The 15,519-nt window shown below is 43.0% G+C and overlaps 1 protein-coding gene across 1 annotated transcript in view; it reads left to right on the plus strand.

The window, feature by feature from the left end:
• The window catches only part of LOC108697749 (cilia- and flagella-associated protein 99), a 62,033-nt gene extending 47,768 nt beyond the window's left edge, over positions 1-14,265 (plus strand). The window contains exons 15-16 of the mRNA XM_018228090.2: positions 9,579-9,741; positions 13,985-14,265. Coding sequence (XP_018083579.1) covers positions 9,579-9,741; positions 13,985-14,146 — 325 coding nt within the window. The 3' untranslated portion in view covers positions 14,147-14,265. The remainder of the gene's footprint in view (positions 1-9,578; positions 9,742-13,984) is intronic.
• The last annotated feature ends 1,254 nt before the right edge of the window (positions 14,266-15,519 follow it).

Genomic DNA, 15,519 nt, shown 5'->3' on the forward strand with positions numbered 1-15,519 from the left:
TATGCATTTGGAAAGACTGTCTTTTCTCCTCATTGACTGCCCCTCTACTCCTGTTGTCCTGGGATTGCCATGGCTGTGTATTCATAACCCGGTCATCGACTGGGCAAGCTCTCAAGTTTCCCGTTGGAGTCCATTTTGTGCACACAACTGTTTACCTGCTGTTCCTGTTATCAAAGTTTCTTCAGTGTCTTCAAGTTCTTCTCTTCCTCCCGTGTACCAAGCCTTTTCCGATGTCTTTGATAAAAAGTCCGCTGAGACTCTCCCACCTCATCGTCCCTATGATTGTCCCATCGAACTGTTACCCGGCTCAATGCCTCCCCGAGGTCGCACTTATCCACTTTCCCCCTCCGAAACTTCGGCTATGAAGTCTTACATCCAGGAAAATCTTCAAAGAGGTTTTATTCGTCCTTCTACTTCCCCTGCTGGAGCAGGGTTCTTCTTTGTTGAGAAGAAAGACGGTAGTTTGCGGCCATGCATCGATTACAGGGGGTTAAATAAGATCACCGTAAAGAACAGATACCCTCTTCCTCTCATCTCTGAACTTTTTGATCAACTCAAGGGGGCTAGTGTCTTTTCTAAGCTGGATTTGCGTGGGGCCTACAACCTTATCGGATCCGTGAGGGAGATGAATGGAAGACCACTTTCAATACTCGTGATGGCCATTACGAGTATCTCGTCATGCCTTTTGGTCTTTGCAATGCTCCTGCGGTCTTCCAGGAATTAGTCAACGACGTTTTTCGTGACCTTTTGGGACAGTGTGTGGTCGTGTACTTAGACGACACTCTTATTTTTTCCAAAAACCTTTCTGATCATCGTTGCCATGTGCGGGAGGTTCTTTCCAGGTTGAGGAAAACAATCTCTTTGCCAAGATGGAAAAATGTACCTTCGAAGTTTCTTCCATTCCTTTTCTTGGCTACATCATTTCTCCTCAAGGTTTCAAGATGGATCCCGCCAAAGTTTCTGCAATTTTGGATTGGCCTCTTCCTACCAGCATCAAGGCAGTTCAGAGGTTTATTGGCTTCGCCAATTATTATAGACAATTTATCAAAAACTTTTCTTCCAAGATTCATCCAATTCTCGCCCTGATCCGTAAAGGGAATAAACCTCAACTCTGGCCCCCTCTAGCTCTCGAAGCCTTCAAGATCCTCATGGAAGCCTTTTCTTCTGCTCCAATTCTCAGACACCCTGAACCCCTACAACCCTTCTTCATTGAAGTCGATGCCTCGGATGTAGGAGCTGGAGCAGTTCTGTCTCAAAGATCTTCTTCTGACGGTAAACTCCACCCGTGTGCCTTTTTCTCCAAAAAATTTTCTTCTCCTGAGCAGAACTACGACGTTGGCAATCGGGAGCTACTTGCCGTTAAGCTGGCCTTGGAGGAATGGAGACATTTGCTTGAAGGTTCATCTATTCCGGTGACAATCTTTACCGACCACAAGAACCTTGAATTTATTCAATCCCTCAAGCGCCTCAATCCCCGACAAGCCAGGTGGGCACTTTTCTTTTCTCGTTTTAATTTTATTATCACCTTTCGTCCTGGCTCCAGAAACAAGAAGGCTGATGCTCTGTCCAGAAGCTTTGCTCCTGAAGATTCCTGCCCCGAAGACCCTGTACCCATTGTGCCCTCTACCAAGATTATTGCTGCCCTGTTTCCCTCCTGTGCCTCCCAGTTACTTTCTGCTCAATCTTCAGCTCCTGTGGAGACTCCTCTGGGCGTTGCCTTTGTGCCTCCAGAATTTCGTCATGCCATCCTTTCCCAGTCTCACAGTTCCAAACAGGCTGGTCATCCTGGGATTGAGAAGACAACAGAGCTCTTGTCTCGTTTGGTCTGGTGGCCGACCCTAAGGAAAGATGTCAAAGACTTTGTTTCATCCTGCTCCATTTGTGCTGTTTCCAAGTCCGGTCATTCCCCCCCCAAGGGGTTACTCTTGCCACTTCCCATTCCATCTCGACCTTGGACTCACTTGGCGATGGATTTTATTGTCGATCTTCCTGTTTCATCTGGTCACACTGTCATCTGGGTGGTGATCGACAGATTCAGCAAGATGGCTCATTTCACGCCTCTGCGAAAACTGCCTTCTGCCCCTGAACTTTCTGAACTTTTCATCAAACATATTTTTCGTCTCCATGGCTTTCCTGCTGAGATTGTGTCTGACCAGGGTTCCCAGTTTGTTTCCAAGTTCTGGAGATCCCTTTGCAAAGCTCTTAACATTTCCCTTCAATTTTCTTCTGCCTACCACCCACAGTCTAATGGAGCCGCAGAACGAGTCAATCAGGCCTTGGAACAGTTTCTTCGTTGTCATGTGTCCCTGTGCCAGGATGACTGGTCGGATCTTCTTCCCTGGGCTGAATTTGCTCACAACAACGCTCTGCATTCTTCTTCTCAGAAGTCTCCCTTCTTCTGTGTTTATGGTCTCAATCCTTTGGCGTTTTCCCAGGATCTTCTTCTTACCAATGTCCCTGCAGCCAATGACCAAGCGGCTCACATGTTGGCTATTTGGCATGCTACCGCGGCTAACTTAGAGAAGAGTTCCCTGGTGCAGAAAAGGTTTGCTGATAAAAGAAGGATTTCTTCCCCTCCATATACCCCTGGTGATAAAGTTTTTCTTTCCACTCGCAACATTCGTCTCAAGATTCCTACACCCAAGCTTGGTCCTAATTCATCGGTCCCTTCCCTATCATCGAAATCATCAACCCTGTGGCTGTTCGTCTTCAACTTCCTCCTGAGCTACGGATACCCAATGTTTTTCATGTTTCCCTGCTTAAACCTGCTATGTCTTGTCCCTCTTCTTCTTCCTCTCCAGCTCCTATTTTGGTTGACGATCATCAAGAATTCGAAGTCAAGAGAATCTTGGACTCTCGTATTTCTAGGGGCATCCTTCAATATCTTATTGAGTGGAAGGGGTTCGGTCCAGAGGAGTGTTCTTGGGTGAGGAGTTCAGACGTACACGCACCTGTCCTGATTCGTAAGTTCCACAGACTCTTTCCTTCTTCCCCTAGCCTCGGTGGTCCTGAGGCCCCCCCTAAGGAGGGGGGTACTGTAACGGAAAGCAAGGAACTTACCCCACGGGACGTCCAAGATGGCGACCTCCTGCTCCACCATGCGGTTCTTCCTGGTCGCAATATGGCCGCGTCAGAAACGTGTCGCCCCAGGATTGGTCGCCGGCGACGGAATGGACGCCGGCGTCAGAATGTGCGTCAGCGTCAGGACGTCAACGTGAGGACGTCAGCGTCATGACGTCACGGCGTCAAGTTTTGGCGCCAACTCTGGACTATTTAGTCTCATTTTCCCTTTGTGTCCTTGCCCAATTATAGGTCTATTTCGTATAGTTCCTGGGTGTGATTCTGCTATTACTGATTATCTGTGTACCGACTTCTTGCCTGTTTAAACGATTCTGATCCTTGCCGCCTGTATTGACCATTTGCCTGCTTACGACTATTCTTCTGATAAATCCTTTTGTACCGCGAACTTGGTGTTGTGTCTCCTCCTTGGTCCTCACTACCACTGAGCCTTCGGGCCGTGACAGATAGATATTATTATTATTATTAACATGTATTTATATAGCGCCAACATATTGCGTAGCACTGTAGATAGATAGATAGATAGATAGATGAGAGATAGATAGATAGATAGATAGATAGATAGATAGATAGATAGATAGATAGATAGATAGATAGATAGATAGATAGGGGAGTGGGGTTACCTAGATGAAGGAAAGATGTCTACATGTGTGCTAGTTGTTATTGGGGGGGGGGTCCATGCTTATGGCACAAACACCCCTGTTGGTTTCAGTATTATTCTGCTCAATACATTGTTTCAGCAGAATATATTACACCACTGCTGTTTTTCCATCACTCATTACACAGCAAAATTACAGTTAAATGAAAACCGGATTATTGTAAAAGCTTCTGCTGCATAAATACTGTTTACAGCTCAGCCTAATTCATTGCGGAAGAAACGCAAGACAAATCAGTTGAGGCTTAATAGAATGATGACTGAAACGAAGAAAGACGTGAGCAATTGTTTTATGCCAAAAGCAACAGAAATAGCATTAAAACTTAACAAAAAAAATGCAATAAGGTCTTAGCTGAGTGAAGATGATGTGGGGAATGGGAAACTATACAGTAAATAACTTTGTGCAGATAGAAGCCATGTGGCCTTGAGACTTATCAGCTCCTGATCCAGATGGCTTGCATTGTACTTTGGAAACGCGATTCTATAACAGGTTCAAATGCACCAGAACAGCATTGGAAAATAGCGGATTCATAATTCAAAAAGAAGATTGTGACCTCAGCCTGGGAATCTTGTAAGATTGACTCAGTATTAAAGCAGATGGCTGACACACAAGAAGCATATGACCACGACATTTCAAAGAGATGAACAGTCGGGAATTGCGGCATCAAATTGAATACATTTTAATCTGCATAAAATTATCTACTGCATTAAAATATTTAATCGGGGAATATTCTTTATAGTCTGCCGTTCCAAAGGGCACTGTTCCTCTCTATGATGTCCCGAATCCATTTATCGGTGGTAAAACCCCCTGGACCAGAACACAGTCATATAAAGCACTTTTAGTTAGCCATCAATACTTTATTATACTATTTGCCGTTTTGTGGAAAATAATGGCAGCTGTGCTGGTGGTATCAATAAAAGTGGCCTTTTAGCTGCTTTCCCATCTATTCCTTGTATATTACTGGTTTCTTTCCCATGTATCCCTAGTATATTCCTGGCTGCTTTCCCATGTATCCCTAGCAAATATCCAGCTGCTTTTCCAATGTATCCCTTGCTTATACCCGGCTTCTTTCCCATGTATCCCTAGTGTATACCCAGCTGCTTTTCCATGTATCCCTAGTATATTCCTGGCTGCTTTCCCATGTATCCCTAGCAAATATCCAGCTGCTTTTCCAATGTATCCCTTGCTTATACTCGGCTTCTTTCCCATGTATCCCTAGTGTATACCCAGCTGCTTTTCCATGTATCCCTAGTATATTGCTGGCTGCTTTCCCATGTATCCCTTGCATATACCCGGCTGTTTTTCCATGTATCCCTAGTAAAATCCCGGCTGCTTTCCCATGTATTACTAGTATACAGTATATCCAGCTGCTTTCCCATGTATCCCTAGTATATTCTTAGCTGTTTTCCTATGTATACCTAGTATATACCCGGCTGCTTTCTCATGTATCCCTAGTATATATCCAGCTGCTTTCCAATGTATCCCTAGTATATTCCTGACTGCTTTCCCATGTATCCCTAGTATATATCCAGCTGCTTTCCCATGTATCCCTAGTATATTCCTGGCTGCTTTCCCATGTATCCCTAGTATATTCCCAGCTGCTTTCCCATGTATCCCTAGTATATATCCAGCTGCTTTCCCATGTATCCCTAGTATATTCCCGGCTGCTTTCCCATGTATCCCTAGTATATACCCGGCTACTTTCCCATGTATCCCTAGTATATATCCAGCTGCTTTCCCATGTATCCCTAGTATATTCCCGGCTGCTTTGCTTTTTTCTATGGATTCTGGCAAATGCCAGAGGGGCTGCTGTAAGTTGCCAAAGACAGTCACTATATATTGGGCTGGTGGGGAGCTGTTTGGGCTGCTGTGTGGCCTGTTTGGGCCTCTGTGTACCTGAAATGCCAGGGCCTATTTTGAACCTCAGTCCAGTCTTGATCCCTAGTATATACCCGGCTGCTTTTCCATGTATCCCTAGTATATACCCGGCTGCTTTTCCATGTATCCCTAGTATATACCCCGGCTGCTTTCTCATGTATCCCTAGTATATACCCGGCTGCTTTTCCATGTATCCCTAGTATTTTCCCCCGGCTGCTTTCCCATGTATCCCTAGTACCGTATATACTTGTGTGTAAGCCGACCCGCGTATAAGCCGAGGTACCTAATTTTACCTGTGAAAACCAGAAAAACGTATTGACTCGCGTATAAGCCTAGACACAACTATGTTATATATGTTGCTCTTTCTTCACGGCTGGGATGCCTCACTACAACATGCAGGAGCCGTGAATGCGCTGGTGGAAGTCATAGCTGGACAACAGATGGAGGGCTGCAGGTTTGACATCCCTGATTTATATCAATGCACCTTCCACCATTAAGATGGGAGCCCAATGCATAGTTCTAAGGTCCCTCTAACTGTGGTCCTTACACTACTGGGGGTTTGCATAGTTCTAGGGTCCCTCTAACTGTGGTCCTTACACTACTGGGGGTTTGCTGAGGTGACCTTTGATCCCAGCCTGCAGAAGCCAAGTGCTTTCCCATTGGGCAGCAGCGCTTATAAGGGATGATTAGGTAGAAAGGCTGACCAATCAACTGTAGCCCAGGCCAGTAGCACCAGGGGCTTCCTCGTTGCTGCCCCTTTGTTCCACGCGGTGTGCGTGCGCGTCCCTTTGTCTCTCCGTGTGTGACAAGCAGAGAGTTGGGCAGTAGCAGAGCAGCAGTCCTGATACAAGAGACGGCACTTACCCTGAGGTGAAGGTCTCACTGGTCGCTGCTTAAGGCGCTGGGACTAGAGAAGACGCGCACTCGCGCAGTTCAACAAAGCTGTCACGTGGGGCAGGGGTTTGCCTTATTATACGGAACGCATTTTTGGACATCATGCGCCTACCGTAATTACCTTTGACGCATGCATTGTCCTATGCCTTCTCCATAGCGCATCGTTGGCCTTTGTAGTCACGCCTGCTCCAAATGCGCAGTCACACCAGATGACACTTGCGCTGTTGCTCTTCGCGGCTGGGAGGGGGATTCAGCGCTACAAGGCAGCTGACCCGCGTATAAGCCGAGGTAGGATTTTCAAGCACATTTTGGGTGCTGAAAATCTCGGCTTATACGCGAGTATATACGGTATATAACCCGGCTGCTTTCTCATGTATCCCTAGTATATACCCCGGCTGCTTTCTCATGTATCCCTAGTATATACCCGGCTGCTTTCTCATGTATCCCTAGTATATACCCGGTTACTATCCCATGTGCCACACCATGGAGCCGCTTTTGCAGACTCAGCATACATTATGATATCAGGGGAGAAGGAAGGGCCCACGAGGAGCAGTGGACAGTAGATTATGACATCTGGATAGGGGAAAATACATTTGTCATCATATTAAAGGGGAACTATAGCAAAAATGAAAATTTAATATAAACTTCAACATAATAAAGACATTTTCTAAATATAATAATTTACACATTCTGACCTGTTTCAAAAATAATCAAGTTAATCTTCTCTCTCCCTATTCCTCTCTTCATTCTCTCTTCATGTAGGAGCTTGGAGTCTGATTTTATATGACAGTTAGGTCCAATGCAGCCTTTTGTGGTGTCCTTTTGCCTAGAAGATGTATTAGAGCTCACTCTTTTAAAATCACCAGAAATCCTGTTTCTCTACAGGCAGCATTTGTGCCAAAGGCAGTTATTTTGTCAGATTTTGTTTGTGCTGGAGTCAGTTATCTATGTAAGCTCTAACAAATCTGCTAGAAAAGGGAGTACGCCCTCAAAAAAAGATATATTGGATCTAAGTGTCTGACACCCAACTCTCACAAGAAGAAGGAATGAAAAGAAACAGATGTTGAGAGTAAGGATGTAACAATAAGATTAGGGATGCACCAAATCCAGGATTCAGTTCGGGATTCGGCCTTTTTCAGCAGGATTGAATCCTTCTGCCTGTCTGAACCTAATCTGAATCCTAATTTGCATATGCAAATTAGGGGTGGGAAATCGTGTGACGTTTTGTCACAAAACAAAGAAGCAAAAAATGGTTTCCCCTTCCCACCCCTAATTTGCATATGCAAATTAGGATTCGATTCTGTATTCGGCTGAAACTTTCGCAAGGATTCATGGTTTCAGACGAATCCAAAATAGTGGATTCTGTGCATCCCTAAATAAGATAGATTATTTCAGAAATTGTACAGATTTTTTCATTGTAATATTTTCGTATTTCAGTATGATGACACTTATATTACATTTCCATTTGCATAATATTTCCCCTTAAAGGGGTTATTCACTGGTGATTGGCGATATTGTCCATTTTTGGTTTGCCGAAAAATTCACAAATTTCCCGCAAAATTTGCGAAAATTTGAGAAGCGCGAATTTTGACGATCGCGTCAATTTCGACGCCGACATTAAAGTCAATGGGTGTTTGAATAATAATGATATTCTAAGACATTTGCAATTGTTTTTCATTATTGTTTGTGGTTTTTGAGTTATTTATCTTTTTATTCAGCAGCTCTCCAGTTTGCAGTTTCAGCCATCTGGTTGCTAAGGTCCAAATGACCCTAGCAACCATGCATTGATTTGAACAAGAGACTGGAATATGAATAGGAGAGAGTCTGAATAGAAAGATGAGAAATAAAAAGTAGCAATAACAATAAATGTAAATGTTTAGCCTTAAAGAGCATTTGTTTTTTATATGGGGTCAGTGACCGCTATTTGAAAGCTGGAAGAGTCAGAAGAAGAAGACAAATATTTCAAAAGGTATATAAAAAAAAGAAATGAAGACCAATTGAAAAGTTGCTTAGAATTAGCCATTCTATAACATGCTTAAAGTTAACTTAAAAGTGAACCACCCTTTAAAGGGCATGTAAAGTCTAAAATAGAATAAGGCTAGAAATGCTGTTTTTTGTATACTAAACATAAACATGAACTTACTGCACCACAAGCCTAATCAAACAAATAATTTATACTTTCAAAGTTGGCTAAAGGGAGTCACCATCTTGTAACTTTGTTAAACATCTTTGCAAGACTAAGACTGTGCACATGCTCAGTGTGGTCTGGGCTGCTTGAGTTCTGCATGGCTGGGAAGTAAGGTGAGGGCTCCCCCTGCTGTTCATAAGTATAATTGTTTCCCTGCTCAGCAGTTAGGGACCGTCTGACAATTCCTATCCACAGCAGTAAATGAAGGGAGAATTTCACTGCATACAGTCAGGTTTCTTATAAAAACAGTACACATTTTTTAATTAAAATATATTTGAGATAGGTTTCTTTTTCATTAAAGAAAGTAAAAATTATTTTATTTTCTTGCCTTTACATGCCCTTTAATAAAGAAATATCAGAAACACAATAGAAATGTATGAAATATAGAAATGACATAAGGGCATCACAATCATTAATCTTTTTCATAAATGAAAGTACATTGTGTGTGTAACAGTGTAAAACATATACTGATTGATTAAACCCCAAAGATAGACCCAGTCCTTGAAGAGAAGACCTTGAAGACCTGACACGGGAGCTCAGGGTTGAATGTTGCGGGGCCAGTTATTTTTTTAATGAAATTAAATGAACCAATATTTTCCAAGCAGCTAAAAGGCAAGTCTTTAAATCAGCATTCGCTGCAATGTGTTCGTGTTGGGATAGGGAGGCAATGTCATTTTCCACTCCAGCTGCTGCAATATGTTAAAGTAAGTGTGAACCCCACGTTAAATGTAACAATGAATCACTCGTGTGACGGGTGCAAAATGCGATGCTATTTGTGTGCTCTCACCTGACAAAACCAACCTCGCTTTATTAAGGGAAAAAGACCTACTTTTTTAACCAGAATATATAGCGCACCCATTTATTTCATTTATCTTTCCTGACAGGCTGGAAGAAAAAAAAGCCAAATCCCAGGCCTCTAAATCCTCTGCTTCCAAAGACGAGCGCGTGGCCGAGCTGCAGAGAAAACTGGAGGAGAAAGTGACAGAGCGCAAGAAACAGGCAGCCATAAGGCAGAGCCACGAGCAGAACAGGAGCAGATTGTGCAAGGCGAGTGCAACTCGTAATCAACAACTGCCATTGTCAGAAATTAGCCGAGAAAAACCAATGATCATAATTATCATTTGTAATGGTTCCTGTAACTCAGCTGTTGGAAACTGTTTCTATGGGTGCTGCATTAGTGAATGTGCAGTGCATGGGACAGGGCCTTCCAATCAGCTAAAACTGGCTTTTACTATGACCTAGCGCCTACAACTGCCTTTTACTATGACCTTGGCCTACAACTGGCTTTTAATATGACCTAGCGCCTACAACTGGCTTTTACTATGACCTAGCGCCTACAACTGGCTTTTACTATGACCTAGCACCTACAACTGGCTTTTACTATGACCTAGCGCCTACAACTGGCTTATACTATGACCTAGCGCCTACAACTGGCTTTTACTATGACCTAGCGCCTACAACTGGCTTTTACTATGACCTGCGCCTACAAATGGCTTTTACTATGACCTAGCGCCTACAACTGGCTTTTACTATGACCTAGCGCCTACAACTGGCTTTTACTGTGACCTAGCGCCTACAACTGGCTTTTACTATGACCTAGCACCTACAACTGGCTTTTACTATGACCTAGCACCTACAACTGGCTTTTACTATGACCTAGCACCTACAACTGGCTTTTACCAAAAGCATTCAAAATTTCACTACATCAATCTGTAGCCAACTGGAGCATTTTAAAGTCACAAGACTAGATTGTCCTGTAGCCAATCAGAAAAAAGAATGTTCACAAGGCTAAATGGACTGGTATCCAATCAGAGTACATAGGTAGCCATAGAGATGGTTGGATTCCTTATCTGAATGGCTGACAGACGGAAAGAGCTGGTAATTTCTAATTTACACATAAAAAGACAAACAACTGATCACTACAGCACCCCTATCCTTTATTATACATCTTATTGGATTAGATTCACTTTAGAAAACTGCACCATATCCCGGACAAGCAGATCCAACAGCCAACTCAGAGTACAGGTATGGGACCTGTTATCCAGAATGCCTGGGACCTGGGGCTTTCTGGATAATGGATTCTTATGGATCTTCATACCTTAAATCTACTAGAAAATCATGTAAATATTAAAAACGATACCCCGAACAATGTAGGTCTCCATAAAAAGATATTGCATAAACAGCTCATGTGTAAAACCCTGCTTCATGTAAATAAACTATTTTCATAATAATATACTTTTTTAGTAGTATGTACCACTAGGTAATCCTAAATAGAAAACTGCCATTTTAAAAAATAAAGGCCGCCCCCTAGGATCCTAGAATTCACGGTGCACACAAACTAACCATACATGTTAGGTCACATGAGCCAATTAACAGACAGAGTTGTGTCTTTTGCTTCCACACTTCTTCCTGTTACAGTTAGAGCTGCAGTATTTCTGGTCAGGTGATCTCTGAGACAGCACACAGACCATCACGAAATGGTGGTTCAAGGCAAGAGATGTAAAAGGACAATATTTACTTAAATATATATTCCAGTTTGGTAAGATTCTTTAATATGGCACTTAATTTAATATAAAACTAAACGTTGCTTAAAGGAGAAACAAACCCTTAATAAAAAAAAGCCTACCCCCATAGAAATACCTAAATATTCCTATACCTGTATAAGAATGTTTAATTAGCCTTCATGTAGTACAGCATGGGGCTAGTGTAAGTCCCCGCATAGTACAGCATCTGCAACTATAAGAAGAGTAAATCGGCCAATAGCATAAAGTACTGGAGTCTGAAGTCATTAGGCAGCATATTGTAGAGGAGTTGATAATGTAAGCATTGTAATTCCCCAGGCAGCATGCAGTACAGGAGTTGGAATACTAAGCAGAATAATTCCCCAGCTGGTGTATAGCACAGAAAAAGATGGTAACACACAGGCAGAAGTAAGTCACATTGGGGCCAACGAGCTTTATCAGCAAAAGTCTATTCTACCAATTTGATCCAACAGCCCTGTTCTGCTGTGGCTCTTCCCCTGCTTTATTTCTCACTGTCAATATTGCAGTTGTGCAAAATAAATCTACGACTATCAGGGCTGGATTTACATAGCAGGCGCCCCTAGGCCCATTCGTTGCCCTTGTCCGCTCCCCTTGATTCGTGCAAATGTTATCATCGGAACCAGAGCAATGGGGATTGGTGCATGGGAAATTTAAAAAACAATTGTATCTCCCGCCCTTCCTCAGTGTTTCTGAACCAATGTCGGTGAGGTTGGGCAGCATGCCGCCCCCTAAAATCCTGCCTCCATAGGCCCAGGCCTTCCACAAATCTGGGCCTGACGACTATGTTGTTTGTATGCAGGATTGCCAGCGTTTCATACTGATACTGCTGTGTGGAGGGCAAAAGATGCATCCCCTGAACAAATCCCCATGGACAGATCTTAACACCCCAGTTCCATTGATTAGACAATGCATTGTATAGTTAAAGGGATACTGTCATGGGGAAAAAAATTTTTTTTCAAAATGAATCAGTTAATAGTGCTGCTCAAGCAGAATTCTGCACTGAAATCCATTTCTCAAAAGAGCAAACAGATTTTTTTATATTCAATTTTGAAATCTGACATGGGGCTAGACATATTGTCAATTTCCCAGCTGCCCCTGGTCATGTGACATGTGCCTGCACTTTAGGAGAGAAATGCTTTCTGGCAGGCTGCTGTTTTTCCTTCTCAATGTAACTGAATGTGTCTCAGTGAGACATGGGTTTTTACTATTGAGTGTTGTTCTTAGATCTACCAGGCAGCTGTTATCTTGTGTTAGGGAGCTGCTATCTGGTTACCTTCCCATTGTTCTTTTGTTTGGCTGCTGGGGGGAAAAAGGGAGGGGGGTGATATCACTCCAACTTGCAGTACAGCAGTAAAGAGTGATTGAAGTTTATCAGAGCACAAGTCACATGACTTGGGGCAGCTGGGAAATTGACAAAATGTCTAGCCCTATGTCAGATTTCAAAATTGAATATAAAAAAATCTGTTTGCTCTGATTTCAGTGCAGAATTATGCTGGAGCAGCACTATTTACTGATTCATTTTTCAAATTTTTTTTTCCCATGACAGTATCCCTTTAAAGGAGAAGGAAAGGCTAAAATATGTCAAAAGATACACTGCATTTCTTTCCTTCTATTGTGTACACATGGACTTCTGTATCAGACTTCATGTTTTCAGCATAAAACTCTAGAGGGCAAATTCACTAAGATGCGAAGTTGCGCCAGGCGCAACTGCGCCGCGCTTCGCCGCACTTCGCCAGACGTAGTTTTGCCAGCGCTCCGCAAATTCACTAAAATCCGAAGTTGCGCACAGGGGTAGCGTAAGGTTGCGTAGTTGCGCTAGCGTTGATTCGCTATGTAAAGCGAAGTTACGCTAGCGAAGGCTAATTTGCATACGGCGCGAAATTCAAATTTCAATGGAGGAATACGTATCAGCACTACAAATGCCTAGAAAACCTTCAAATCTTCAAATAAAAATTTTATTTTGCCCTACACATGTGCCCGCTGTATAGGTTAGTTGCCATGAGTCAGGAAATGTAGGGGGGAAGGAGGGGAGCCCCAATAAAATTTTCGATCTTTTTCAGCCTATCACCCATAATGTAGAAAACACGCCAGCGTTTTTTGGGACTTAGAAAAATTTTTGACTTTTTTTGAAACAATTCCTATCTACTCTATTGCGCTTCGCCAGGTCTGAGGTGGCGAAGGAAGTCTAGCGTAAAAGGTAGCGTTCAGTACACTGCGCAAGTTAGTGAATTTGCGTAGTTACATCGCTAGCGAAAATCCGCCTGGCGTAAGGGTGCGAAGTAACACTAGCGAAACTACGCCAGCGTTCATTAGTGAATTTGCGCAGTAACGAAAATGCCAAATGCTAGCGAATTAACGCTAGCGTTCGGCGCTTCGGCGCTTAGTGAATTTGCCCCTAGGGCTGGGGCTTGAGCATGCTCAGTTTGCTCCTCTCCCCCCCTCCCTTTTCCCCCTCTCTCCTCCGGTCACTGCTGTAATCTGAGCCCAGAGCTATGAGTGAGCAGGGAGAGACTCAGGCAGGAAGTGATGTCACACCAAGCTAATATGGCAGCTGCTATCCTAAAAAACAGTGAGAGCTTCTAGAGCTGTTTACTCAGGTATGGTAAAGCATTCTGCAGAATAAATATAGTGTTATAGCTTGCACTATTGTGGCTAATCTATTGGCATTAAACTGCTTCGGTAGCTTTCCTTCTCCTTTAAGAAATTATGCTTTTAAAATGCTAAAGCTTGAGTCTTTTTAATAACAGGCTTCCTTTGAGACAAACCACTGGAAAGAACTAGAAGAGAGTCGAGAACGCCAAGCACAGCTTCTCCAAAGAGGTGTGGTATCCAAAGGAACTGCTGATAGGAAAGCCTTATATGAGATGGCAAGGACCACAGCATCCACCACCTGGGTGCTGACATCATGAGGATTACACCTTTGTGGGAATTTTGGGGAATATTTTCAGTTTTTATGCTGAATATAATACATGCATGGCTGAACTTAATGCATATATATGTTTGGAGACAATATATCATATTAATATCATTGGTTAGAATTTTTTCTGCAGCATTACACGTAGGGTGGCCCGCCTAACTCCGGGCAGGGGGCGGAGTTGTGACCTAATGGAGGTGGGGTCATGATAGCAGTGGCAAGGCTATGAAGTGGTGATCGCTGACTGGCCAATCGCCGCGTCAATCATAGGGAATCATGCACAGGTTTCCTAATTTGGAAAACCGGCAAGCAGTTTTGACCTGGATAGCCCTTCAAAAAACCGGGCTATCTGGGTCATAACTGGACCCTAATGGCAACCCTAATCATATGGCATATCCAACAGCAGTAAAGCACAGGTTAAAGGACCAGTAACATCAATTTTTTTAATAAAAAATTCATAAGTGTAGAAGGAAAAAAAACACAGACATATTAAACTTTTAAATCGCTAAGTCTTAAGAAATAACTTACCGAAACTCTTCTTGCACTCCTCTTCAGAAAGCGATCGGGTGATCCATCGTGCGGCGCTCGATTTCTCCCCCCTGCCTTCCTCAAAGCAGATAGCCAGGGAGGAGAAATCGAGCGCCGCATGATGGATCGTTGCTCGTCGCCTTTTCTGAAGAGGAGCCTAATCGGAGTTTCGGTAAGTTATTTCTTAATAAAGACTTCGCCATTTTAATATGTGTTGCCGTCTTTTTTTTCGTAGCATACTAACAAATTTTGTCTTTAGAAAATTTTTGCTGTTACTGGTCCTTTAACCCGAAACCTGCAGTGACCTGAGGGTTGACTACTGATTGGGTGAGTTTGGGTTGAAATTTGCCCAACTATTGCAGGTCAGACTGGGGAAGTACATTCCTCCACTGCCCCGAAGATTCCTTGTCTTGGAACCAGAGGTGAGAAGTAGCGCACTGAGCGAGAAGACGTCTGCAAGACATGAAATTAATAGTGTAGGAGATGCGAGAGGAATAAATTAGCTTTACTTTGTGTTTCTTTAGCCAATGGAAAGCAACAAAGCACGAGTTCATTTAAAAGTACACTTAAAGGATAAGTAAACCTTTAAAATAAGTGAATGTAAAATTGATGAGGGGGCTATTCTAAGCACTTTTGTCATCTACATTCAGTATTTATTTATTTTTAATTCCAAGATATTAAGGGATACATGAATGAATTTTGTTACAACAGCGCCACCTGCTGGTAATTTTCCCACCAGTCTCACCACCAAGTAGTCAAGGAAGTTGTCAGGAGAAAGAAAGAGGCTGCTCTGATGTTCTTCTGCTTAGGAAAACAATTAGAAACCTTTCTCAAATCTTT

The sequence above is a fragment of the Xenopus laevis genome, chromosome 1L, assembly GCF_017654675.1.
Source record: "Xenopus laevis strain J_2021 chromosome 1L, Xenopus_laevis_v10.1, whole genome shotgun sequence".
NCBI lineage: Eukaryota > Metazoa > Chordata > Amphibia > Anura > Pipidae > Xenopus > Xenopus laevis.